The 27132-nt window shown below is 43.4% G+C and overlaps 1 protein-coding gene across 2 annotated transcripts in view; it reads right to left on the minus strand.

The window, feature by feature from the left end:
* LOC132959656 (receptor tyrosine-protein kinase erbB-4-like) overlaps nt 1-27132 on the minus strand; it is a 222521-nt gene that overhangs the window by 26525 nt on the left and 168864 nt on the right. For both annotated transcript variants that reach the window (XM_061032834.1, XM_061032835.1), the window contains exons 15-20: nt 24938-25092; nt 21447-21491; nt 17894-18026; nt 10596-10718; nt 9718-9816; nt 4313-4498 (exon numbers count right to left, since the gene is read on the minus strand). In XM_061032834.1, coding sequence (XP_060888817.1) covers nt 4313-4498; nt 9718-9816; nt 10596-10718; nt 17894-18026; nt 21447-21491; nt 24938-25092 — 741 coding nt within the window. The remainder of the gene's footprint in view (nt 1-4312; nt 4499-9717; nt 9817-10595; nt 10719-17893; nt 18027-21446; nt 21492-24937; nt 25093-27132) is intronic.

A 27132-nucleotide genomic window follows, 5' to 3' on the forward strand; every position in this document is an offset into this window, starting at 1 on the left:
ATAAATTAGAGGCCATTCACACAGATCTATAGAGACCTGTGTGTACGTCCTGTACTATGTGTGTGAGCGCATGCGTGTGTGATTATGTGAGCGTCAGTCATTGTGTGTGTGTGTGTGTGTGTGTGTGTGTGTGTTTGTGTGTGTGGCAGTGAGAGCAGGGCAGCCCTGAGTGTGGCTGTAGATTAATGGGGGCCATTATCTCAATGCCCAAAACACTCAGTGATGAAGAGTCACTGCCTGGCGACAGGCCGCGGCCAATCAATTTGCGGCGCAGCGGTCACCTGCCCGGGTCAGAGCCCACATACGGCGGGGTGCTTGTGCTGTTGTGATGGTGGCGGGTGGGGGTGCGGTTGGCAAATTGCCAAGACACTGTGGTGAAAAAGGAAAACAGAGATTTTCCATCTGGTTTGCATGATACAGCCGTTGTTTCACTCTGAACACGTCACAATGCATGCAGTCGGTTTGGAAAAACTACTTTTACTACCTGAAACGGCTGAGGTAGCTAATGCTAACAAGCTAGTAAAGAAGTAATGGCAGAGGCATGTTAGCCTAGCTTAGCATTAAACTATTAATCAAGTTGAAACAGGTTGCCTAGTTCTGTCTAAATCGAATTTGTTTTAGCTTTAAAACTTTTTCCTGTTACCTTTTGGCAATACAAGGTTAGCTGTTTTCCTTTGGTGATAGTCTCCATGCGAAGCTATGTTAACTGGTTGTTAGCACAGGCGTTAATCTCAGACATTTTTATAAGTGTTATCAATCTTCTTGTTCAAGTCGGTACTCGACAATTCAGATCTTTGGTGTTACCCCGAGGCCTGAAGATGCAAAAATCTTCTTTTTGCACTCTCTTACCATCTTCTTTAATACCTCCTCTTCCTCTCCTCTGCCCTCCATCTTAACAAAAGCCCTTTTCAAAGCTAAGTGAGGAGTGAGAAAAAATTATTCTCCCCTTTGCTGGAAAATTGTGTCTTTGGAAGGATGCTCTTTCTCCTGGAGGACAGGTTCCCCATCATTACCTTGAGAGTGCAAAGATCACTCAAAGGAGAGGGCTCTGGGTTATTTATTTGCCTCACATGCCCAAACACACATGGGCATGTGCTCAGATAGTCTACACACAAATGCACACACATTAATGCTCATGGACAAAAAGCAGAGAATCTTGTTTTCTGGCATGGAAAATACCCCGGGGCTGTACGATGGAAGCCCTGCGAGGAGGATCCAAGAGGCTAATATAACAGAGAAGAACCGCGGTTAATGCTGTGAGCATTTCAACTCTGCAAGTTTAAGGTTGTGTGGTCTGCAAAACACATGCTGTTACATGGACTCCCTGCTATAACCGCATCAGTGGGAGGTGGAATCAAATTAAAAGAAACTGATTCATGAACAATTCAGCAATCTTAAATTCTTGGGTCGTGTTTTATTCAGCTAGTTTTTTTAGTCATTCTAGCAACACGGCTTTAGGGAAGGCAATGCCAGTCTATAGCTCGGACTATCCGCCACATTGAGGCCAACTGACATATCTCATTAATATTCATCAGATTCACACAGCCGCCAAGTGCCTTGAACATCAAGTCAAAGTGGGAAACTCAAAAGCTGCTATAGTGGGCTATGTATCAGGTTGCAAGTAGTTGCAACCTGTGGTTTTTAATTGCATCAGCAACTAAGTAGCAGCATTGGACCACCCATACAGTATAGGGCCAAATCCCACCATAAGAAGAATTATCCCACACATACTAAGTCATTATGCAATTGATAACAGCATTTTAGCCTTCCACTCTGTGTTGATGGGTTAGGCCAATGGCGCCCATGTTTGAATTTTACACTGACATTAATTCAAATTGAATGTATTCTGACACAAATAAAGTCATTTAAATGATACACTGAGATTGACTTTGTAACATAAGTATTCCTACATTATTTGTCTTATCAATTTTCAAACCGTGACCCTGCATAAGCCCCAGGCGCTGAGGGTCTAACCAGCACCCAGGTGGCTTCTACTTATTGTTGACAGACCTGGAACCAATAATGGAAATGACAGCTCCTAATAGGAACCCACGAAACCCTATTGATTCCACCAAATTGGTTCTCTAATTCGCTCTGTAAAAACTAATTAGCATTCTATGATTTCCAATCAGTCAGTCAAGCTCCTTCGTCTTCGTTCTACATCAAGAATACGCAAAACTGAATCGGGCTTATTGCAATCAATCAGAACAAACCTCTTTACTGAATTGGGTATCATAGTGTTGAGCATGTTGAGGACAGTTGTGAGTCATTTCTCTTGCTTTTCCTCACTTAAAGAAACCACCAAGAAACTGACACTCCCCCCCCCCCCCCCAGCTGCCACAGGTGAAATCGAATCCAATTACGGCAATAGGTACCTGCTTAGGTAACCTGTTCCTGAAGCTCTTGGGAATCATCCATCATGAGGGGCAAAAGGGTTAAGCCCTACCACACCAACCCATGAATCCAGAGCTCTCATCGCTGACTTAGATGGATGAAACCAAAGAATATATTACCTTAACGATGGCCAGCACAAATCAATTCTGATAGTCCTTCAGAAAGACGAAGGTATCTGAAGAATGGTTTGGGAAACGGCCTTAAGCACAGCAGGTAATTGGACATAGATTTGATGGGTGTACTGTCTAATAATGGTCACAGTCTAGTTTGTAAGCGGGGTAATGGCAACATCAGCATGGCAACTCAATAACAACTGCTAGCAAAGACAGTGACAGGCTTCACTGGAGATGTAGAGAGGACACACAAAGCTCTGGGTACCCTAGTTGACATCTTTATGGAAGACTATAGGATCTTTGCACCAACTTGGTTGATTAACTTATTGAAGTGACATTTAGTGCTTTTAGCAAAACCAAGAGCTTTGAAGCTTAAAGCGAGGATGCCGTTTTTTTAATTCCAAAGCAACAAGTGGTTATATTCAAGTAACACCTAAAGCTGTGTTATTTTAGTAATAGTGGCAATGCTTGACTAGTTCATATGAATTTATGACATCAAGATAGTAAATCAAGATATGAAGCAACTTTGAATTATGTTGCAATTCCTGGGTTTTTCTTGAAATATTGCCTGCAGTGAAGGCATATTAGCAAACTTGGATGGCATAAAAATCCACTCTTTTAACAGTTTTTTTTTGTTGTTATCAGTGCAAGCAGTAAATCAGCCTTTTGTCAGATCATCTTTTGCTGCTACAGCTGCCAGAGCTGATGGGTTGATGCCTCTGTATCACAGCAGATGTCTGCCGGCACAGCATGTCATAGCAAGCCCTGGCACCCTACTGTCACCCCAGCGTTGCAACTCGGAGAAGTTCAATCTCACCCAGCAGTTACACTATCAAGCAGCCTGTCTGCTTCGACTTAATTTGCAAACAAAACACAAACGTTCTTTGGGTAAGCAAATGTACACATGATATTTCAAGCCTTACTGCTGTTTCATCTGTTCAGAGTGCAGATTGTGTTGGGTAGCAGAGAATGGCACTATTATTCATTCATTATGTCGCACATCTTATGTCAAACAGTCCTGGGACTTTTTTTTTTACCAGCAGTGGTTTGAAAAAGGCCTAACTAGAATTGCAAATGTACAATAAGTAAGGGATAAAGCTTGACAAGGCATCATCAGGAGTTCACAGGCCAGATGGAGGCCAAGAAGGCCGGCTTGGGGGTATAACTAATAACTGAAAAATCCAATACTCTCCCATAAGGTCCTAAAGCAATGGAAGCCATGCTCACAGCTTCACAGGGGGCTTAGCCACAACTTGGCCACATCAGAAAAAAATCTAGTCTGCTTCACTTACAGAACTCATTGGCTAAGCTATTAGCCATAAAGCTAAAGTTATGCAAGTTCAAAAGTCATTTACTTTTGGTACAGTTCAAGTACAGTAAATGTAATTGGACAGCATGTTTGACACTTAGTCTAGCAAGCTAACCAGCCATGTCATTGTCCCAAACTCAACATCACCATTTTCATGAATGAAGTGTTGTGCTCTGAGTCCCTGTTGCAAAGGTCACTCATTCATGACTGATAACAACTCAAATGACTTTGGTTATCAGAAAACAACTGGCACCGCAATTCATTCCACAGTTTATTTTACACTTTGATCTTTTTTGGTGCAACACTAGATTTAGAAACCCTCAAAATGTCACCATCCTTCACATGCTGGCTTCAGACAAAAGCTGTGTCCCTAATAAACACAACCCATAAAATCCATTACAGCACCTCACACCTGCCAACATATTAGTACAGGCATACACAACATACAGCAGTACAAACAGATGTCATCCTCTTTAACTTGATTGTTTCCACTTACCTTGGCGATTTGGACACACCAGTTGAGCAGCAGCTGCGATCCAATGTTGTCCTTGTGCTCGTGCACATAGTCAAGCAGGCAGCCGTGGGGCATGAGCTGGGTGACCAGCTGGATGGTCGGACTCAGGCAGACACCCAGGAGACGAACCAGGTGGGGGTGCTCCACGCTGGCCATGATCAGGGCCTCCTGGGTGAGAGGGGGGGGGGGGGGAGAGGGACAAAGATGGACTAAGAAGATTGTTTCTTCTAGGAATGTTCCAGCCTCTTCCTTTTACCAATAAGAACACATTTTTGCTCCTAGAAATGATTCTTGTTCTCTAAATTGTGATCAAGAATTCTCTCTCAATGCTATTCCCTGTACAGACCTACTTCACCGGGGATCTATTATTAACAGCAAATACTGGAGTAGAAAGTGATGTGACACCGTGCAGAACCAGCCAGAGTGGAATGTCAATATACCTAAAGATTCAGATCCATCAGTTGTCATGGTGGTGTGCTCTAAATATTTGGTACCATTGAACCTCAGCCACTGTTGCTATGGAAAAGAAGGCGGTTCACGGACAAAATCAAGGCTGTAGTGATTGAAAATCTGCTATGATGACCCAGACTGGGAAATGTTACTTCTTTCTCAATGTTTTGAGAAATGGATTGTACTCATATCACACTTTTCTAGTCTTCTGATCACTCAGAGCGCTTTTATATCACATCCACCCACTCTCACATATATTTACACACTGATGCTACGTAAAGTGCACATCAGTATTTACTAATCCCATTCACATCCTGCTGGCTATGCACTCAAGGTTTCAATATTTTGTCCAAGGAAACTTCAACATGTGTAGTGCAGGAGTTGGTATTGAATCAGAAACTTTACAGTCGAGGGAAAATTACTCGCCCCTAGAACACAAAACATTCCAACACTGGCATTGAGGATTTGTACTGATGAGTCAACCTTCAGGAATTCAGTCCTATCCAAGCGGTAGTGCACAAACAATGAGTCATGAGTCTGTAGAAGGGACACATCCAATTTATACTGTTGGAACCAGGGGCAACTAATTTAATTAAAATACCAGCCGACAAATAAAATGATGCAGATAAAGATGAAAACTGAACTTCCTCTATCTAATTAGTTAGTTTGAATATGTTCTCAACAAGACATTGGGGACTCTGATTTCACTGGATATGAAGAATATGTGGCATTATGTGGCCACTGCTTAAGTTAAAGGACATTAACTCTAAAGAGGAACTTATTCGGGGTCATGTTTGCTTGCTGTCCTTTTTTTTTGTTTGTTTTGAAGCTATAACTGTGATTGTTGCAATCTGTGTGGTCTATTTTGTTCTTGACTTCTAATGGCTTGCCCAAACTTTGGAATTTAATTCCCCAAAAGAATCAAGAATCTGGAAAGAAGAAGAATTTGGTAAAATCGAAATAAAGTTTCTTACTCAGGATTGTTTGATAAGGTTGTTGGCAGTAATGGTAATCAGTGGGTCCCAGACTTATTGGCCGGTTTAATGTTAATGCACAAAGACGTGCAGAATCCATTATTTCAGAATACCACAAATGAGATAAATCTTCTGGGATTTCGTCATGGGGCCTCGATGGGTTCTGATTCCAAGGTTAGGAAGGATTGGTGCCAATTTTCCCCTCATGAAGAAGTAATAGGCTCTAATTTTAAGGAAGAATTCATTGAGTTTGTCCATGCATCTATTATCCATGGCTAATGCTGCATTGTATTCCAAAGACTTCCTTCTTGAGGTGGAGTTGGATGCATAAATTAAGACTTGTGGGCTGATGACTACATCTGCATGCGTAGCATCTGTCCACAGAGTATTCACACCGAGCGAGAAAATCCTACAGAAACCTTCTTCAAAGCTGCAGCCTTCCTCATCTATATTTTAACATGTATAGTGCACAGAGGTTCTCACACTGTAAATGTTGCACCGACACAATGAAAACACCCCAATGATGCCGGGTGCTGCCTGTGTGTTTGATTTCATACACTACTTCTGCTTGATACTGTGTGTAATTCATTTCAAGCCTTCCCTCTCATCGCTCTCATTTCTGTCTGCAGCAGATGGACGTAGAGGTTTGAACAGTTGGGACTCGACGTTGGGTAATTGTTATTGCGGAGCTGCAAGCAGAAGGATGTGTGCTGGTGATGAAGTGTTATGATGGTGAGGGCTGATACTCGTGGCCCGGCGTGTATGTGCATTATGGCTGAGCAGAAGCTGCACTCAGAGTCATCGCTTAAAAACACTCACTTCAGTCCTTTCTCCGAGTCTCCTATTGCCGCTCTCACATGCGGACACGCTCTCTTGGCAGCTCTCTAAAACACTCGCACACTCAAGGACACACACGCTCTGTCGCTGTGTCTGCATACGCCAAATGGTCGAGGAGGTGTATATCCAGGCTTGGCCCTGGGGCAGCTGATAGATAGATGAGGTGCCTTTTTAAATTTAGATGCTAAGGAATGAGCTTGGAGCGAGAGTGGTGGTGTGTGAGTGTGAGTAGATTAATTCTAAACAGGAGAGGGGCTACAGGCCATAGAGAGCCTTTTGGCATCATCAGTGCCCTGATTTAAACACAACCTCCTGGCCAAAAGTAGTGACACTACATCTCTGCTTCATAAAACCACCTGCTGCCCGCCCTAACAGCCCGGCATCATAAGACTCAAGTCACCTCTACAACTGGCACACCCATCGACTGTATTAATAGTGGGTGTAGCCACTGTGATGTCACTCATTTGTTTGTCCTCTGCCTTTTTGAAATCTCAAACCTGGCATTTGGACGTTGCCTTGCCACGATAGTCTTCTTGGGCCAGAAAGGACCACATTTGGATGAGAGAGCAGACATGAAAAGGAGCAACGGGCTAACTAATTAGCTCGCTGACCACGACTTTCCCACAGAATGAGACATGTTGATTTGAAGCTGAGCCGAATTGGTAATTCAAAGGCTGAAAAAGCTTAGAGAATGTTTTGAATGCAGTGGGCTAATAAGTAAGGTCACTGTGTGAAAAACACTGAACGAGCCAAACAGCTAGGCATGGTAAATGGAGATTTCGACACCTGCTAATTATTGCTAACATACCAACCAAGCGAAAAGCTAGAGCACAGACTTCTTGAATGGTTTGTGTTTGGATCGCATCTGGTGCATATACGACACAAACACAGCAGACACTTGAAGTTCAGAGACTAGATTGGCTGAGGCCACAGCTAGCAACCAGCTAGCAGCCGCCATCTTTCACTAAAATGACCATGCCCATAATGATTCACAAATTCAGGCTTATATTTAAACAAAGGAATGAATTGTATAATCAATTCAAATACAATTTAGCCATAATGACAAAAATCATGGTAACATTTATTGCTGTTGTAAAGTTTTAAAATGTGGACTTATGGGGGTGGACTACCTTATGAAGCAAGCCTCTAGTGGGTACTTGAGGAACTGCACTCTTTTTAAAAACTTCCATGTTGACTTTATTTCTCAGCCTCTGAGGATGCCAACAGGGTATAAATCATACCTCAGGATCAAAAAGTGAAGGAAGAAAGGGGAGAGTGAAGGGGGACGCCTGTGTGTGTGTAACAGGAAGAAGGAGAGAGAGTTTTTCTTCTCACTGTGTGATCCCAAAAGACCCGGGAGTCGTAAACTATGTCGGGCTAAACTCTTGCCCCTGCTTTCTACTCTATGAGGTCTTGCGTGTGTGTGTGTGTAAATGTGTGTTTGTGCGCGTGTGCGTGAACATGTGTAAGTGTGTGTGTGTGTGTGTGTTTTCTCTCATCTCCCTGAGCGCTGACCTCCATTACTGCTGCCTGACCCTCCTTTCCCAACTCGCTCACTTGCTCACTTCCCCTTTACACACACACACACACACACACACACACACACACACACACACACACTGGGTGATAGACTGGCTGGGCCAAGTGAAACTGGTGCATGTTTCAGCGTGTGTGTGTGTGTGTGTGTGTGTGTGTGTGTGTGTGTTTGAAAGTGTGTGTATGCATGAAAACACATTAAGTTAGCGCTCTACATTAGGGCTTTTGCATATCAAGTAATCAACCCGCTCATTGAAATTCACATATTTGCCAACACGAGCAAATCACCCTGCAGCTATCGTATGTGAGGTCGCTGCCACCTGGGGAGGCTTTCGTTGGGCTCACTGGTTACGTATGTGTGTGTGTTTGTATGTGTGCACTTTCAGAGTGTGTTTGGAGCTGGCACTCCAGTGGCTAGTTTCCCAGTGGCGAGGCGTGAGCCTGCCTTTAGATTGCTGTTTAACAAGCCGGCAGACAGAGCATATTGGCTCTGGATGGACAGAGACTCCCGCTGGGAGGAACAGGGATAGAGGAAGAGAGGGGAAGGAGGTGGTGGTGGTGGGGGAGGGGAGGAAAGAAATGGGCATAAAGGGAAATATATGGGGAAACTTGACCATTTTACATGATGTTTCTCGCTTGAGGAGGAAAAATGACAATCAGTCTGAGAAACATTTTCTCAGGAGAGTTTGGCATTTCTAATCACCACTGGTGTTACACATAAGTGAAGAACATAAATGTAACATGAGAACTGGATATCGAACTCCAAGACGGAGGACACTGATTCCAATAAAAGATGGTATTCCAGCATACATGCCCACATTCTGTTGTTGTTCTTGGTTTGCTTTAAAACACATTAGCAGTCATGTAAATTCTTGTTGCACTGTGGATGTTGTCAACGACACCCTGAGTGTGACATCACATGAACATGCCTGCCACGGGAAAATGTCTTTTCTGGGTGTTTTTGCTTAAAAATTACCCCAACAATTTACAATCTTTTTCAGAAAAAACTGTTTATATAATTTGAGTAGTTCGACTCTCTTCAAAGTAAAGAAAAACCAACTGGCTGACTCTGAAGAAGAAGAAGTTCCGACTACCTACCGCCCGTCTTTCCTTCTGCAGGTGCTGTTGAAATCTTTTATTTTAATGTGTGTGCAAAAAGGAGACAAGATAAAAATCCTGGCCATAAGTAAAGAGTTGTATTGGAGGTGTGTGGGAAGAAGGATGGTTAAGAGAACGAGGAAGGTGACAGAGATAAGGTGGGAAGAATTGGAAACTCTCCAGCTTACTCCTTTCCTCCTCTTCTTGTCCCCTCTATCACTCGTGGACTCCAATAAAGCCATACCTCATAAACAAGTCCTGTTTTTTAATAGAGTCTCGTTCAATACATGCCTGGCTGTACAATGCTTCACTTTATTACCGCCTCGCACTGAGACGCTGCTCTCATAAGAATTTACCGCCGAATGCACAATCCCACAAAGTGACGGACTGGGCCGTCTCTCTGACAAGGCTGAGGGTTTACGGCTGCAGACACGAGCACACACACACACTGGGGTGAAAGTAGACACAAACCGTCACCATATAAATACTCACGTCCATGAACTCCACGTTGGCCTTCGGACCGGTGGTCTCGTTGAGGATTTTAATAGCCACGGGGATCTTCACCGTCTCACCTTCTGGGACCCAGACGCCCTGAAATATACAGGCAATCACCATAAACGCAGCGTCTCAATAAACATGAACACAGGCAGCCAGAGCCCTGATCATATTGATGCCTGTCTTTAACGGTGTCTGCTGTCCTGTGAAAATACCCCTGCAGGTCTGATTTGACCAAATCAGCACTTACACATGCATGAACCTCCTCTTTGTGGTCAAATCTTAATTCTCATGACTTGTTGTGTTTTACACTGTAAAAAATGTTTCCGTTATCTTAAAGCAGAACCCTATTTCTTCTCCATATTTTGGAGTCTAAATGACTGATAGGTAGTTCAAATATTGGAATCCCTCCAGTCTCCAGACTTGATGGTGACAACATGCTGACTGGCAGGTTCTTATATTAACTTAAAAGTCGATTTAATATTTTGTATCAACTTTGTATTTCAGAGGGAATCTTGTCGCAAAACGTCTGGAAAGTGTCGAGCGATTGATAAAGTAACATTTTGAGTAATTCAATTTAAGTTCAGCAAAGGGTAGTGGAGAATGTGTATGCATGCGAGAAGAGCCCCTGCTTGGTCGCAAAGGAAACCCTGTTGCTGTGAAAAGTGCAGCCATATTTGTTTTGACTCTAGATTCAAACTGGACACATGTTCAGTGCTGTTTAGCACTGTAATCTGTGAAGTAGCTCATGCTTTGAGCACTTCAGGGTATTTTGAAAGTATTCAAAAGTATTTGTTGAGTTTAAGCAACTAAAAAATTTGATCAATGTTTTAAGATTCTGTGTGTAATTTCTATTTTGGTGATGACAAACTTACCTTATAGACTGTTCCAAACGCCCCTGATCCCAGAATCTTCACCCTCTTCAGCTCCGTCTCTTTGAGGATCCTCAGCTGGGCCTGGTTGGGGGCCGTTCCACTGGGGGTCAGGGGCTCCACCAGCTGAAAACACACACACACACACACATTTTGATTTGAGACTATATATCCAATTCCTCGAGTCTGTTTTTAATGCGAGAAAACATAAAGAAAACCTTCCTTCCCGGGTTTTGTTTTGACAACCTGAAGCGTGCCTTTCTTTTCGCTGCGAGTCAAAATATTTTTAACCTCTCTTGCTTCTGGCGCTCTGAATGCTAAAAACGTTTCTTAAAGAGTGTGCAGCAGGGTGAGACGGCTCCATTTAGAGCCATAAGTAAAAAGCAAGTCTTGGAAAGGAGGAGTGAAAGGTGAACACTGGAGGTTTATTTGCAGCAAATAAAACAAGCAGCCAAAAAACAGCCGCTGCCCCGTCCTGATAGAGATAAATTCTGCACTACACATGAAATACAAATAATTCAAGGGTGTGAACGTGAAGTTCTGTCAGAGCTGGCACTTACCAATGTGGGCCGCGGCAGGCCCACCGCTAAACAAATCACAGTCTGGTGTCGGGCTGCTATCACCGCCCGACAAAGAGTAGCAGCTCACCAGCTGTGCACATAGAAAACAATTCCAATTCAAGGTTATGACAAGCCTCCTCCGCTCTGCCGCGCTGCCAGGAACAGCTGACACTGAGCGGCGTCCCAGCAGCTGGCCGGGGCCACCCGCCTCAGCGCTCAGCAAAGCCGCGGATACTAAATATAAAGAGCAGGAGCTGGCACCTGTAACCGAGCCGTGAAGAGATCTGAGCTGGAGGGAGGGAGCAGCTGCACACATGCAAATACACACACACACACACACATATATATATGTGATGTGCAAATTCAACAATCAGAGATGAATAATGTGTAGAGCTGATCAACGGTAAGAAGAGTTATCACCAAATATCACCTCCTGATTACTCTCCTGTTCCTTTATTCAGTTATTTTTCATATTCCTACAGGCTCTGGAGGGACAACAAACCTCCTCCAGTCATTGACATATTTCCATCATTTGACCTTTTCTTTGAATTTTAAATCAAAATGGGTTCGTTCCAACGTCCAACTTGACTTTTAAAATAAAGATTAGAAGCCTTTGTCTGTTTGAATACTCCTTTTAGACTCTTCCTTTGACAAAAGATTGAGAGACGTGCACTTTTTATTCACCAAGCATTAAAGAAAAACAACCCTGATGTAAAGATACCTCAAAAACACGACGTACAGTGTCATACCAAAGTGTAAGTGATTTGTTTTTTTTACCACCTCTGTCATCCAGGCAGCATCTTAGAACCCTAACACCAGCATAAATATAGACACCTTCAACACCTCCACACACACACACACACACACACACACACAAGTCAATGCCTCTGATCAATACTCATCTTAATGAGCCTATCAGCCTATCGGGTCGCTCGTCCGCCGCGGTTTATCAGCGGCATAATCACCCCGCTCGACCACCGCCATCAAACAATATAATGAGACCGTATATCAGTCGGTCAGCCGCACACGCCCGTACTTAACGTGATATAAAACCATCAGCACAATATGAGGCGGCGTCCAAGGATGGATGACAATGCCCGCAGCTCGGCAATGACATGTCGTTTAGTGGCGATTGTTGTGGCCTGGGGGAGTTAGGAGCCTGTTGAGATGTCACGGCAGGAAGTGGGCGAGCAGACGGAGAAAGGAGGGGTGATGAACAGTGATGACGATGAGGGGGGGGGGGGGGGGGGGGGGGGTTGAGTAGAAGTGGCTTTTATCAACTTAAATTGTTTACAAGGTTCTTCATCTTTGGCTAATCCGCTTCTTCAAGGCCAGGGCGAGGGGGCGGTGGCTTAATGAGATTTGATTGCATCGAGCCAAACAAGCTTAAAAACTTCAGCAACTGCCTGCCTTTTCATTTCCTGATTAGTGCACAAGACCACCATTTTCCAATTAAGCCCCACCCACTTAAAACCGACAAGCGAGGTGCAGAGTTTAGGAAGTGAACTGGCACCAGGTTCCAAACCAAGTGACTCCAGACTGAGCTACTGCCGCCCCTAGATTAACTTAATAAACTCTTAATTCAGGGTTTAGATTCTGGTCTACATCACACCCCTGCTGAGAAGGTGCACAGGAAGGACTCGCTGAAACTTGCTTCAGAAGTTGAAACATTGCATCAGTAACATTTTTTTTTTTTTTTTACCAGTTTTCACATGTCAATGTACAAACAGACTCTCCTTTTTTCTTCATTTTTGAAAAAGGCAGACGGTGTTTAGACCTTCCTTTGAAAAGGCATCAAAACATTCAGTTAGCTTCTTTTAAAGGCAGGTCGACCAAGGCCGAGAAGGTGATTTGTATACGGAGTTTAAACCAACGACTCTGGACGTTATTTCATTAAAAACGGAAGGACGGGCTTGGGTCACATCCATCACATGAGCCTGGTGTTTGGGCAAAGTTCTGCTTGTGTGTGTAGCCACAGAATGAACGGAGGGACAAAAACAGCGAAAGAGGAGAGAAATGGAGCGAGTCAAGAGGAGAGGGAGCGCGGGGAGCAGCGGTGCTAAGAGCAGATGGTGACTGGCTGTAGCTGTTATTGTTTCATTAAGACTCGGCTGGACCTGGACTGATGAGGAGGGGAGAAGTCTATTAAATAACACACACACACACACACACACACACACACACACACACACACACACACACACACACACACACACACACTCCTAAACTCTCCTGAGCTCAGTCTCGCTCACACACACTCGCCATGCCACTCTATTTACCCGCTAATAATGCACCATGCCGCCGCACAAATGAGCTTCACTGGCGGCGCGGCAGAGAGGATTCGGATGCTTCATTGGACAAATAAGCAGCATGTTTGAGCCCCGAGCTGGAATACATTCATGGAATTATTCTGGATTGAATAAGTAAACATTGTCGCCAAACACAAGACTTGCTCTGCGGACCCTCGGGTAAAGGCTTTAATGTTCACATTACCCTGAATCAAACGCTACATTTGCTACGTGCTGTAATAGGAATACGGTGAAAAAATAGCCACAGACGTTTGCACAAACCATGGCCATTTGTTTGAGCTTTGACATCTTGATTACACTTTCTGTTTCTCCTACAGAAATCAACCTGAGAAAGGAGCATTTTTTTAAAAAGTTTAAAATGGTATAAAACGGCTAATGAGGCTCGCTTTGTCTTTAAGACACACAAGGTAAAAAGCAGGACAGATGTGGCATCAGAGTTAGCTCCTAAAATACAGCCTCTCCGGTCATGAATTTAATACCACAACAGTGGTTAAACTATAAGGCTGAACAGACTGGCTGCAGGCGTTAAGACACCACAAAACACGCTGCTGACTCCATCTCATTTCACATCTTTGTTGCTCCAGAATTTGGAGTATGTGGATGGCAAAATAAAAAATAAAAAAAGTGAAACCTTCAGGAAAAACAAAGTCCCCTAAGGTGTTGGAAAAGTTGGAATAAAACAAGATTTGGACATCATTTAAAAGTAATGACATTAGCCTGATTTAAAACTGAAAGTATGGGTCGAAATAGAAATCATTTCAAAATAAAATACCTCCTTTTTTTTTTAGGCACAACTTGAATGCAAGATGTTTCTCACACCTCTTTGATTCTTCATGACATATCAGGTGTCCTTTAAATCACAGTGAATTCGATATAACTTTCACATCAGGTTCAGTGTATTTGAACAACCCCTCTCTGCACTACATGCATTTAAAACGTCATCTCGTGCCTGTGTTAGGCCAGACTGCCCCCCGGGGCTGAACAACAGGAGCTGTCCAGCGTCCCTGAATGCTGAAATCCTTCTTGTTCAAGAGCGTGTGAGCAGCATGGGAGCTGTCCGCAGCCCGTGGTGCTGAAACGCTCACATGGCCCTGTTTGTATGTATGAGTACAAAGCAGCTGGAAGAGGACCTTGGAGGGGGGAAAAAAGAAGAAGGGGGTGATTCCAAGTGCATTAGTCTGGCTTCAATGGACTGGGGTCAAGGGTCAAGGCCTGGGGGTCCTAGGGAGGAAAAGGGGGGGTTGCTCTGGCTGTTTGTGCCGTCTCTCTCTGAGAAAAAGCAATTTGTTGTCAGGGGCGTCTTCAAAAGCGAGCACAGTGTGAAACTTCTTTTATTTTTTCTCAGTCCTTATATGTCTTCCAAGGTGAGAAAAAAAAAAAAGACAGGGATAAAAAGATGGAAGAGTAAAGTGTGTTTGATAAAAAGAAGAAGAAGGTGAAGACGCAAGAAAAGACAGAAAAAAGTCTTACAAAGGAAATGATAAAGAGGTGTGTTTTACGAGTCAGCGCAGCGCAGCAGCCTCCACACGTGTCCTTGATATGGAAATGCCGCCTGAGCGCTCGGTTCACGTTCTGACAGCATGCGCCGAAGGCTTCTTTTCCCCCCCCCCCCCGTCTGACACCCAAAGGTGAGTGCTTTGTTTGAATAAAAAAAAAAAGTCTGCACAGAGAGACAGAGAGAGGGAGTCCCAGAGTTTTTGCCGTCCCCAAAATCCCTCATCCTGACAAGCCTGATCTTCATTCACAGACTCAGACTCCGCTCTATTGTTCGTTTCAATAGAGAATCCACATTCACCCAGCCTGTCCAAAAAGCCTATCATGTGCTTTCATCAGACGGGGGGGAAAAAAAAGAGAGAGAACCTTTTGGAAGGTGTGATTCAGACTGCAAGGAGTGTACATTTTTTTTTTGAGTATGCTGGGAAGGAAGAGTATTGAAATGGAAAGTGAACAGAAGGAGGAGTGTCTGTGTGAATGCACAAAACCTTATATTAAAATTTAAACACCAGTACCGACTCCTTAGGAAAACGAGCTGGAGAATCAGGCTCCATCCAGGCCATAGACTGTATACAGGAAGTGGACATAGCTTTGTTTTTCAATCGTCAAACCAATGTGAAAGCAAGCAGATTTTGAAAATGGCCGAATGTCTTGTTGAATTTGATTCATGTCCCCAGGTTATATTTTACTCACAAAAATGAATGGTCCAATAGCTAGCTTAAAGAACTCCTCAATAGAAATCTGTTTACAATCCAACATGAGGTCGCTGTTGCTCTGCCCATTTTTTTAAATACAGTTTTTTTTACTGCTCGTTGTTTTTATGTCATTATAGTCTAAAATGATGAACTCTGTACAAGAAGACAATACAGCTACTTGGCGTCACCCAAGAGATTGTGAATCTGTCTTTCCGAGCCTTGAATTTGATGGTTTTGCTTTCGCCATGTCGTTTTTCTGGAAGCAGAATTCATCATATTTTGACCGGCAACTGACAGGCCACCGTTGTAGACACATGTCCATTAAAGGTAGCAATGCCCGAACGCATACCCTCACTGACCGTCTCTTTTGGACTAAATGGAACCATCTTTTACAAAATAAACATTACGCTGGATAAGATACGACCTAAAACAAGATATTTTGACTTTGAAAATTGTAAGGAAAAATGTCTAACAACCTAATTTCATTCAATCCCTTTTCTTTTTGCAGGTATTGACGTTGCCCTCTGCTGTCCAGAGAAAGGATTGCAGTTTTATGCTACTTTCCCATTGGTTTCTTACAGTATAAACAATCCATGGTCAAACCCCGATATTTTACCTTCAGATCGCTTATTCACTTCCCCGCAGAAACAATTCATATATCTCTCCCTGCTAATGCTCTCACACAGAATGAGCTACAAAGCCTGAGCAGGTTCAGTGTCACGATCCGGACACTGCAAGGCCGCTAATGTGCATGCACACCGTTCGTTGTGGGGCCTGAACCCTTGACCTCCTCTTAATGGGTGGTCTGTCCAAAACCTGGGGCCAACCTGTGACTGTTAAAGATTTGATTATGTCTAATTACTTTTACACCCAATTAGGTCTCCTCGGAGGCTCGGGGAAATTGACTCGGTTGGCTTCATTTCACGTTTGGCTTTGCGGGAGGATGAATCAGCCACAGGATTGCTTCACACAGGGAGGTACAAAGAGGTCAAGAAGATCCCCCCTCCATCCCGCTCCTCCCCAGCCCCTCCTCGTCTGTGACAGTACATTAGCGAATCTGCTTGGACTGAAGACTTCCCTCCCGGTCAAGACGCTGTCGGAACAGGGCCGGCGTGATTAAGATGGATGTGTGCGGCTTGGCTGAGGCAGAAACTGCCCATGGCTGCCCTCCTCAGATTCCTCCTCTCTCGCCTGACAGCTGTCTATAACACTGTCGCCTCCACCTGTAAATTATACTAATGCAGACTGACAAGCAGCCTGCCGCGCTCCTATAGGCAAGGCCACTCAGCGGACCTGCAGGGGTAACAGCACTGCTGGGCCACGCACAGGAGGAACGCCAGGAAGGAAGGGGGAATGACTTGTAAAAGCACACAGGTGATCAAGCGGGGCATGACAACACATAAACCCTGCACTCACCTACAACTCAGCCTCCGACTTTCTCTTCTGAACATAAAGTCTGATTTTGCTCTCTTATGTTTACCAGAAATTAAGTTTATTCAAGGCCAGATCGATGGGCGATGGCAGTCATTGCATAATCTTGAAATCTAGCGCCAGCGCCAAGGCTAAAAAGTGCACTTGAAAAACGTGAAAAAACAAACTAACCAAAACCAAAACTAAGTGAATACGCGTCCTTCGAATACAGAAAAACATTCATGAGTCCATTTTAAGTGTGTATAGACAAGCTTGTTGTTAGTCAGAGGAAGTGTTTCTTATTTTCCTTTTTGGAATAAGCCTAAAGCATTTGAAGTCATTTCCCAAGAGTTTTTAGTTTCATTAATAAAAGGTTGCGTGATGAATACTTTGAATCAATAAATAAAAGGATCTCAAGCAAACTCAAAGAAAAACCCAAACAAAAGTCCCATTCGAGTGTCTGGTTGAGCTTAATTCAGGACCTTTGCTCAATGAAATAAGAGTGACCAACCAAAAAACGATAAAATTCAAGATCTATGTGGTGCCTTTTGGAGCTCATTGATTGAGTTTGATTAATGACAAGTTGCCAAATGAAGAGTAAAATAGAGGAAATGCTCTCAAATTGCCAGCTTTGGATCAATAAAACTCATTGGACAATGGACAATAAAGTATGTAGTTGACTGAAGTTACAATCTACAATATTATATCCTCAAAACAACAGTGAAAGGCAAACAGTAGAATACTCTCAGCAGCTTCTACAAGCGTTCCCTGTGGATCCATCGATCCAAACAACTTAATCTTTCATGTTGCTGTCCTGACCCCTAACCTCTCACCTCCGTCTCAAGGAAGCGCCGCAGGGCCCTCTTCTTCTTGATGCTCTTGCGTCGGACATAAACGGCCACGCTGAGTGCCAGGATGACGATGATGAATAGGCCGCCGATAACGCCAGCTGCTATTAGCGGTGTCCTGTAGAGACGAGAGGAAAGAGAGGAAACATTAAAGATGCTGAAACATTAAGGAACTAAAAAAGGGGCACTTTGGAAGAAAGTGCAAAGCTCAGCCGATGCTGACGAAGTCTCAAACCTGCTGTTATACCCCCAGAAAAGGAAATATTCTTGGCACATTTTGTCCTTTTAGAATCTTTAGCTCGACTGGCTGCAGCTGAGAAAAGTGATGCTGGAAATCTTTGATCAAAATAACCACAAAACTCTCATCAAGTGGCCCATTTCTATCGATCTAAGAGACTCGTTGATGCAAATGGAACCAATGGGAAAAAACAAGAGGGAGCTCTTAAAAGAGGTGTTTTCAGCCTGTGTAAGCACTGAGGAGCAGCTTGTGTCAACTCAAGTTTCCTTTATAATGCACACTTGAGCAAAACATTTGTTGTGAGGCCATCGAGCCCTTGAACGAAGCTGAGCTCTTTTTAATCATCCAATCCAATTCTCCCATCCAATAACCTTCCAAGAGGCCTTGTCACAGGTGTTGGGGCGAGTTCATACAACTCATCAATTCCTTTTCTCTCTTTTGCACTCTTTCCAACATTTCAGGTTATGACTAAAAAACAAGTTCAGACATCGAATTCCATTTCCACCACAGTGTCTCCAAATAGGCCAAAGTCACAGAGCACACAGACATTTTCACAGGTCAGAAGAAATAGCTTTTGAGGGTATGGGGTCCTATTATTAGGTCTGGTGGAGAAGCTACAGCTTGTGCTACACTGGACTGTATTTCCTCATACCAGCCATCACCTCTACAGACTTTTTGATATCTCGCTTTATTTGAACTCTTTTTTAATAATAATGTACCACATGGTCAATAAATGTTTTTTTTGTTCAAAGTGGGCGTAGACAAAATTGCCTTTTAACACAAATGGATAGACCACAACCAAATAAAGTAAAAAAACTGTACAAAACATGGACGTAGCCTCACCGACGTCACTCATTGGCTTTTTGAATTCCAACAGTGGCGGCCGCCATATTGGAAATGCAATCTCAACCTAATTTTCAAACAATTTAGCCAGAGGACGAAGGTTGAGCTGAATGTATGGCATGACATAACTCGCCACTCGTACGTTACATGAAACTACTATCCAGGTTGCTTAGTATTGACGCAACAGATTTAGAAAGTACACATTGGCAGGAGCCATCTTGGTTGGAAACGAAAAGTGTCTCAACTGTGGGTCTCACGTTGGATTAATCAATGTGATCGGTCGGCCCGTGATCAGGTCGGAGTGTGCTCGATGAAAACATCAACCAGAAGACTGTTTGGTTTGGATCTCAAATGACATTCATTTCCTTTCATTTTAAGAACCTTTTAATACAGTCTATTGGAATTTTTATCTCGATCAAAGTCTAGCTAACTCCTCAATATTTGACTTGTATTCAAAGACTGAGTTATTGATTCTCGGTGAGTACAGTGAAATGTATATATGGCATGAAAACAAAAGCTTTCATTTTACACAGTATTCACTTGGCTCCTAATTTGATTTGTGCTGTATGTGGTTTCCACTCATGATTTATTACCCAATACAACTCAAAATGAATTCAGAATGAAGAGCGCCTTTCCTTTATAAATTGCTACTGAATATTCTTGGAGAAAGCCATCTTAAAGCGAGCCCAAAGGTTGGAAGTTAAAAGCTCTCTCCCTCCACTAATAATGGCACTAATGCATCTTCCATTTACATAACCCCTTTGCACTCGTGTCTTCGGTGATGCTACCACTCAATCCTGTCCTTCAATGCTCTCTCTTCCCCTCTTGTCTTCCCATTTGTATTCCATTTTCACCTTCTCAGCTTGAATCGTCTTTGCCCTCTTCTGTTTTCCTTCTTTTTTTTTTTTTTTACACACAACAAGAAATAACACCCGCTTCTACCTGATACCTGAAGTTCAAAACTCTATTAGCAGTGGAGGCCATTAGGCGCTAATGGAAGAGTCATGTACCAAGGAGTTGTGGTGGCGTGAGGGCGCCTCAGCGTCTGCTGTATCGATTGATACCAACGCAAAGAAAGGGGGTGCTTGAAATGTACAAAGAGGCCGTGGGGTTCGACGTAATGAGATATACGACCATGTGGTGAATAGTAATGCGTCAGTTTGGAATGATTAGCTTGAGGCGGGGGAAGAGGGACAAGGAGAAATAAAAACAACAACCAGGAGAAGCATATGGGAAGAAGACAGTAAGGAATACAAGGAAGGTGAATTAACAAAAGGAAAAGGGACGGCAAGAAAAAAAAAACCACAGAAAGAAGGGGCTAAGAGATAACAAAAGCAACAAAAAAAAAAAAAAAAGGTGTATTAGACAAATAAAAGAGACATTGCTAGGTGAAAGACAAGAAGAATGGCTTCTCTAATTAGGAGGAAAGGGTTTGCAAATGAACAAGACACGCAGGGTCACCAGATGACACGGGGGAATAATGGCATTAAAAGAGCAGAAGAAGAAGAGACTCAGCAGAAACCTTCCAGAGGGAGCAAACATGTCTCTTTCCTCTTTTCAAAAGGAGCCCAGGCCCCACTTTTTTTTTATGGGTCTGCTTGAATTCTAATGAGTTTGTCACTCTTTTGAATGTGCTCTAGATGTAGAGATCACTCGTTTTTATGGGTTTTCTTAATGGAGTTCTTGATGTGTCTTCAGGCTATTCGCACAAGCTGCTTGACTTTTTATTTGTTCTACTTGTGCCTGTTTTTTTTTTCTTCCTGTTATTATTCTAGTGGTATGACAACTAGCAGTGATGCTACTTGTAAATACGGAAGTGTTTTGGTTTTTTTTATGTGCCATAGTTGTGCTTTGCAAACCTTTCAGCGTGGCTGAGTTGAATGTCCACATGTTAGTTAACTCAGCCATGCCCCAACTAACTCTGATAAAATCAAATCGACGAGTTGTTCACCCATGCATTGGGTATGAATGAAAAAGCGAGCTATTGTTATACAATTTTAATTTGTACGTGGCTGTAAACATGCTGTAACTGCTTTAAAAGGGGGGTTTAATGGGGATTAATTAAGGATCCCTAAGGAGCACTTTGGCACCCAGCCTCTAGTGGACAATTGAGGAACTGCATGATTTTGCACTTCCTTCTTAGTTTAACTTTTTTGTTTCTCGAGAAATGATTCAACTCCACCTTTACCACTTCCAATAAGAGTAAGTTAATAACAACACAAGTCATTAGCAGTGTTAAATAAAGGTTCCATTGGCACAAATGAACCACTTACAGCGCCACAAATTAGACCACAGCACAAAAGAACAAAAAGATTTCCAATCCTAGCTCAATTATAAAACACATACACTCCCTGCTCTGGTGTTAATGAGTACCATGAGAAACTTTAATAACCAGTAGCACGATCTGATGGCCGTCTCCCAAACCACACACCACAAACACACCCGCCGATTCCTTACCTGTCCATCATCCCGACACAATCTTGGAGCCTCGCCCCGACGCACCTGCAGGGCAGACAAAGCAGAGAGACCATCCATTAAAGCAGGGACAGGTTATGAGTAAACCTCATGTCGTCTTTTTTTCCACGTCAATCAGCTGTCAGCGGGGCAGGGACCTGTGGAAAATTGAATCCCGAACACGGCTGACCGCATGTCAGTATGACATGAAAGCATTGTTCTTGTTGGTTTCAGGTGATATCTAAATGGATTTTTTTTGGGCATGGAGACATGGAGACAGTCCTGCATCATGTGATTCGTCTGGACCTTATCTAAAAATACATTTTTATACCATTTGTGAAAGCTCAGTAAAAGAAATCTTAGGCACCGAATTCAGATCTTTTAACAATTTTTTATCTTCCATAGTTGAGTGAAATATCTCCAAACAGCGTTGAATTCAGTGAAAAACATACTCTTTAAGCTGCAATAGCACAGAGTAAAGGTTAGCACCAGCTAGCTGGTTAAGGTAACAAAGCATTTCACAGCTTTCAACCAACAAATTGTCCTCTTTTGATACACTTGCATAACTCGTATCCATGAAAAATTCCTTCAAAACAAAATAGAACAACTATTTCATACCTGTAAAGCAGCAAATATCAACTAACAGACTTCTATATTTCACTGTATATTTAACAGACACATCAAACTTCTCAAGGAAACAGATCAAGTATATGTGTTTCCCAACTAGGGCAATGCACACGAGGGACTGGTACACAACATTACCTAACATGACTCCTAGATCTCTGACCACAGAAGTGTGAAAGCATATGGGCTCAGAAACTGCAAAAAGAAATAAACAAACCCACAAGTCCAGAGGTCAAAAGTAAAGACGAGTCTTCAAAAGCAAAGGCGGCTGTTGATCCAAAGAAAATGCGTTCTCTTTATGTACCAACATCCAGGCTTTAGGTCCTCATCCTCTCTTATCTTTTGATGTCAGTTTTTTACTTTAACTTTGAACTTGAGCCAAGGTTTTTGAAATTTTCTGAAACTACAACTGGGAGTGTATCATCAAGACAGAAGCTAAACAGTGGCGTTAAAGGGACTTAAAGCACTGGCTCTTCTAGCAGTACGTCTTTTTATCTCAATTGAGCTACATTAGGGTGTCTTTGAAGAGGCAGGAAGATTTTTTTCAAAAGTAAAAAGGGGAAAAGAAAGGAAAGGACGTACAGGTGGTAAAAAGCAAAAGGTAAATCTTCCTCCCGTGACAGCCATTACTAACTCGATTCTTCAAACCCTAATCTGTTGTTGGCATGACAACACCGCCAGCATGCCTTGTCATCTTATCCTGCCCTCCAGCAACTGGGTGATCTGGATAAACATCAGGACAGAGGCTGAGGTCGGGTTTGTGATGCTATGAGACAAAGTGAGACATTAGAGTGGTCCAAGGTTAGTGACAGTGACAGGACGACATCCTCACACCTGCTGGAGAGTCGGTATCTGAGACTCTAAGGAAAAGAATCTGAAGCTAAAGCTACCAGTGAATTCCAGTCTATATGCAACTAAAGGTTTTTTTTTTCTTTGGTGGGGTTATTTGCAGCAATTTGAGACTGACATATCCTGCCTCAATTCCTTTTTGTCAGGCCAAATCTGGACTAAACTATGTTACACGTGTACACACACAAAATGCTCAAACACACACCCAGACACACACACGACATCGGCCACAGACAATGATCGCTCTCTAATTAGCTATTTGGTGCGCCATTTCATTGACAACGAGGCAACTTTGGAGGAGCCAAAGATGTCACCAGTTTAATTCTGAAGTTAGCCCGTTCTCCTAATTTGCTCAGTAATTTGTTGTGTCTTGTGTGCTCGTGCTGCGTCCAAACACACACACACACAGAAAAATACACACACAGGAGCATTCAAAAACCGCTCTCCTGTGTCTATCCTGCTGTTCAAAGCCCTCTTCTCAAGGAGCTTGAATTAATGAGCAGCTCAGAGTGTTGCGCTAATCACTTTCTGCTTACCTAGTGCTAAAAACTTCCCTTCGAAGTGATTTTCGTGCTATCAGCACGACGTTCCAATGGCTTTGATTGTTCAGGGAGGAAGAAAAGGAAGGTGCAAGTGTTAACTTTATTTGGAGAAAGGCTATGTGTGATTTTCTCAGATGCGAGATCACAGAGAGAAGATCCTTGAACAACAGAGTCTAATAAAAAGTGTTTTTCTTTAATTAAGTAGTTTCTTTACAGTAGTTCTAAAAAAGTTAAAATAAGCAGAGAAAAGAAAAATATCAGCTAAATATTAAGCCTGTGTGTGTGTGGGCGGGGGGGGGGGGGGGGGGGGGGGGTTGAAGGAAGCTGAATTGATTTGTAAATTGTTTCCTATATGCTCCCTGAAGATATGTTAACCGGGGGGGGAGGAAGAGGAGGAGGAGGAGGAAGAGGAGGAGGAGGAGGAGGAGGAGGAGGGGGGAGGAGGAGGAAGAGGAGGAGGAGGAGGGGGGAGGAGGAGGAAGAGGATGAGGAGGAAGAGGAGGAGGAGGAGGAGGAGGAGAGGAGGAGGAGGAGGAAGAGGAGGAGGAAGAGGATGAGGAGGATGAGGAGGAAGAGGAGGAGGAGGAGGAGGAGGAGGAGGAAGAGGAGGATGAGGAGGAAGAGGAGGAGGAGGAAGAGGAGTATTAATGTTTAAATGTCTAAATCTTACATTTACTATCCTTACAGTCTCTGCTTTATTCTTACCCTAAGATAAAGCAAGTGAACTTGTTGTCGCTCTTTTATGCTAAGCTAAGTGCTCTGCTAAATAAAAATAAAAAGAGATGGCTCCCTTTGAGTCCATAACCCGGCATCTTTTTCCACTCTTTATGCTAAACTAAGCCAAATGCTTCGCTATTTTACCCTAAATACTCGGCAGAGGGCTGTTTCCACATGTTGTTCTATGCTAAAGCTAAGCTAATTTCAATACTAGTATTTCCCCCCCTGAGCTTTAGAGGGGAAGTCTTTAACCCTAGCGAAGGTGTACCTATGGGAGCTGATTTCTTTTTTAACCGCTATGCTAAGGTAAACGTTGACCTTCCGGTCTTTAAGCTAAGCTAGGCTAATCAATTGATGGAACCAGCTTCGCTAAGAAATCACTGCGCCGTCGGTCTTTTCATTTAACTCCTGATATTTATGTTACATGTAGTTTTTCTACAGAAGCGCGCCCAAAACTTGCTCCATATCATCCCTCTAGCTCCAGTCTCTTTGCACCCTTTCATTCAAAGTTCATCTGACCGCTCTACTCCCGACCTTCGAGGTCAATGCATTCTGCCCCTGACCGGAGGGCCTCCAGCAGGCAGCTGTTCGGGCAAATGTAGCGGCTGCATGATTGAGTCATCGTCTCTCCTCGTCTTTGTAATGCTTAAAAGCATCTACACCAAAGGACGCTCAACAAACTACCAGGGCGTGAGAACACTTAAAAGAAGCGTATTCATTTTCATACACAGATCTCGCCGCATGCGTCATCCCCTCTCTTACCCCTGGGTGCAGTTGGCGTGGCACGGGTGACACTCGTTGTTGGCCTTGGCGTACTTGAAGATGAAACTGTTGGCGCCTTGCAACCCGTCGGGGCATTTCTCCACGCAGTTGGGTCCGTCTTTGAAGTGGAGGCATTTTACACACTGGTCCGGGCCCTGAAAGGAGAGGAGAACAAGGAGAGCTGAGATGAGAGGACGGATGGTGGACAAGGGATGAATAAAGACAAGTTGAAGATTGGTGAGGAGGAAAGTTTGAGAAATCGAGAGAGAGGGAAAAAAAACCTGCCAGGACAAAGTACATATAGAGAAAAGGGAATGGGATTAGGCAAGAAGGAGAGAATGGAGATCTAAAAATATGTATGAGACGGGAGAATAGAATTGAGCGGAATCAAATTCAAACCTGCCGAATCACACCAATTTGCCCACTTCCCTACCGCGGCTAATGCAGCTAGCAGAAGCCGCATGAATTCCTCTGAGTGATTCATAATGTGCAGATCAAAATTGCAGGGAGTGTAGTCTGCTGCAGCCTCTGTTTAAGACTGGCAACATGCATAAGGAATCAGGTCATGTCAAAGTACGGCGCATCCAGTGTGATGGAGGAGATGACAAGTGGTAACTGAGCTCGGCTGCAGCTGGATCATGAATAAGTAAGATAGAAAGTAAATGTGTGTGTGTGTGTGTGTGTGTGTACGACGCTGACACGCTTTACGCTTGTTTCTGAAGGAATTAAATCAATGAAAGCGTGATGGAAATGTGCGAACCTTCCATGTGCGTCACTGTGTCTGTTGCTAATAACGAGCGCCCTGACCTGACGGACAGCTCGTCACAGTTTGACACATTCGGCCACACGCCATCAATAAACATTATTCTCACTCGGCGCGTTTGTGCGTATGCATGTGCGCGCGCGCGGGGGGGGGCGAGCGGCGTCGCATACAGATGTCGGGATGCATTCGAGTATGTCCGCCGACGCCGCGTGCATGTGTATCTGTGTGCGAGAGCGCCTGTGGATGATTGACTCTGGTGTTATTTACTACTCAACTGTGACCAGCATCTCAAAGTCAGCAGCCCCTCTGCATCCTTGAGGAGCCTCTCGCTCGCTCTTCATCACTTATTCCCTCTCTCTCTCTCTCTCTCTCTTGCGCCCTCCTCTTCTTCTGTCTCGAGGGGACGGTCATAAAAGGTTACTCATGCGACTGCTGAATTCCACAAAATAAGTCATGCGGCACATTAGGTACAACTTTCTATAATGTAGCACTGCAAATGTATATAAAATAGCCTCCATGTACGGTGGCATGGAAGGCAAACTTTTTCAAACCTCTGACTACCAAATAAAGAAAGAAAGAAGAAGAAGAGATAATAGAAAGTGAAATCCCCGTGCCCATTATTAAGAATCGAGGAATAAATCTCCAAAAACAGGCCACAAATGTTTCTTAAAAAGTCTTATTTGGGCCGTGTTGTTTGAAGTCAATGTTACTCAAAGAGGACAGATTAAATATGTATTTGTTGGGGACTATTTTCTGCTACACATTTGCAGCTAAAGCAAAATGTATTCAACATAGAAGTGTTGAAAAACTACTTGTTAAAAACTTTTTTTTTTTTTTTTAAAGTAGGTTAATAGCCTGCATGGCCCACATGTGGAATATCACTAAATCCTTGTTTTTTTTTCAACACAATCTTGGACCCTATTCCCCCCCCCCCCCCCCCCACATTTTTTGGTGTCAGCAGGACGCAGGAGTTGTTGGTCTACCTCCCTGAGCGCTCGGTTTGTTTGAGTCATTGCATGAGTATCCTTCATCTTGATTCTCAAGGATTGAACTCAGTAACAGAAAAACAAAACTAACCAGTGATACCAGAGGTAGACTACCAATTCCTGTTTGCTGACTGACATTTTTTCTTTTTTCTATGGATTCAGGTTGCTTTGAAGCGAGGGAAGTGGGTAACAACTGTTTCTGGTCTAACCCTAACCCTTCCAAGAAATGGTACATTTGTGTGGCTATGACACATTGATGAAGAAGAGGAACAAAAAAATACTTCTGACATTTTAAAGGAGAAATTCTTCCTTTTTAGAGTTGTGGTTTGATCTCATCGAAGACTCTAAAATTGACTTTACGGGAAGGTCAGAAACTTATCTCATTGTGTATGCGGGCTTGCCAAAAGCATGCTCCAGAAGTAGCCACAGTAGTTTATCAATCCTCC

This window comes from Labrus mixtus, chromosome 24 (genome assembly GCF_963584025.1).
Source record: "Labrus mixtus chromosome 24, fLabMix1.1, whole genome shotgun sequence".
Lineage (NCBI taxonomy): Eukaryota > Metazoa > Chordata > Actinopteri > Labriformes > Labridae > Labrus > Labrus mixtus.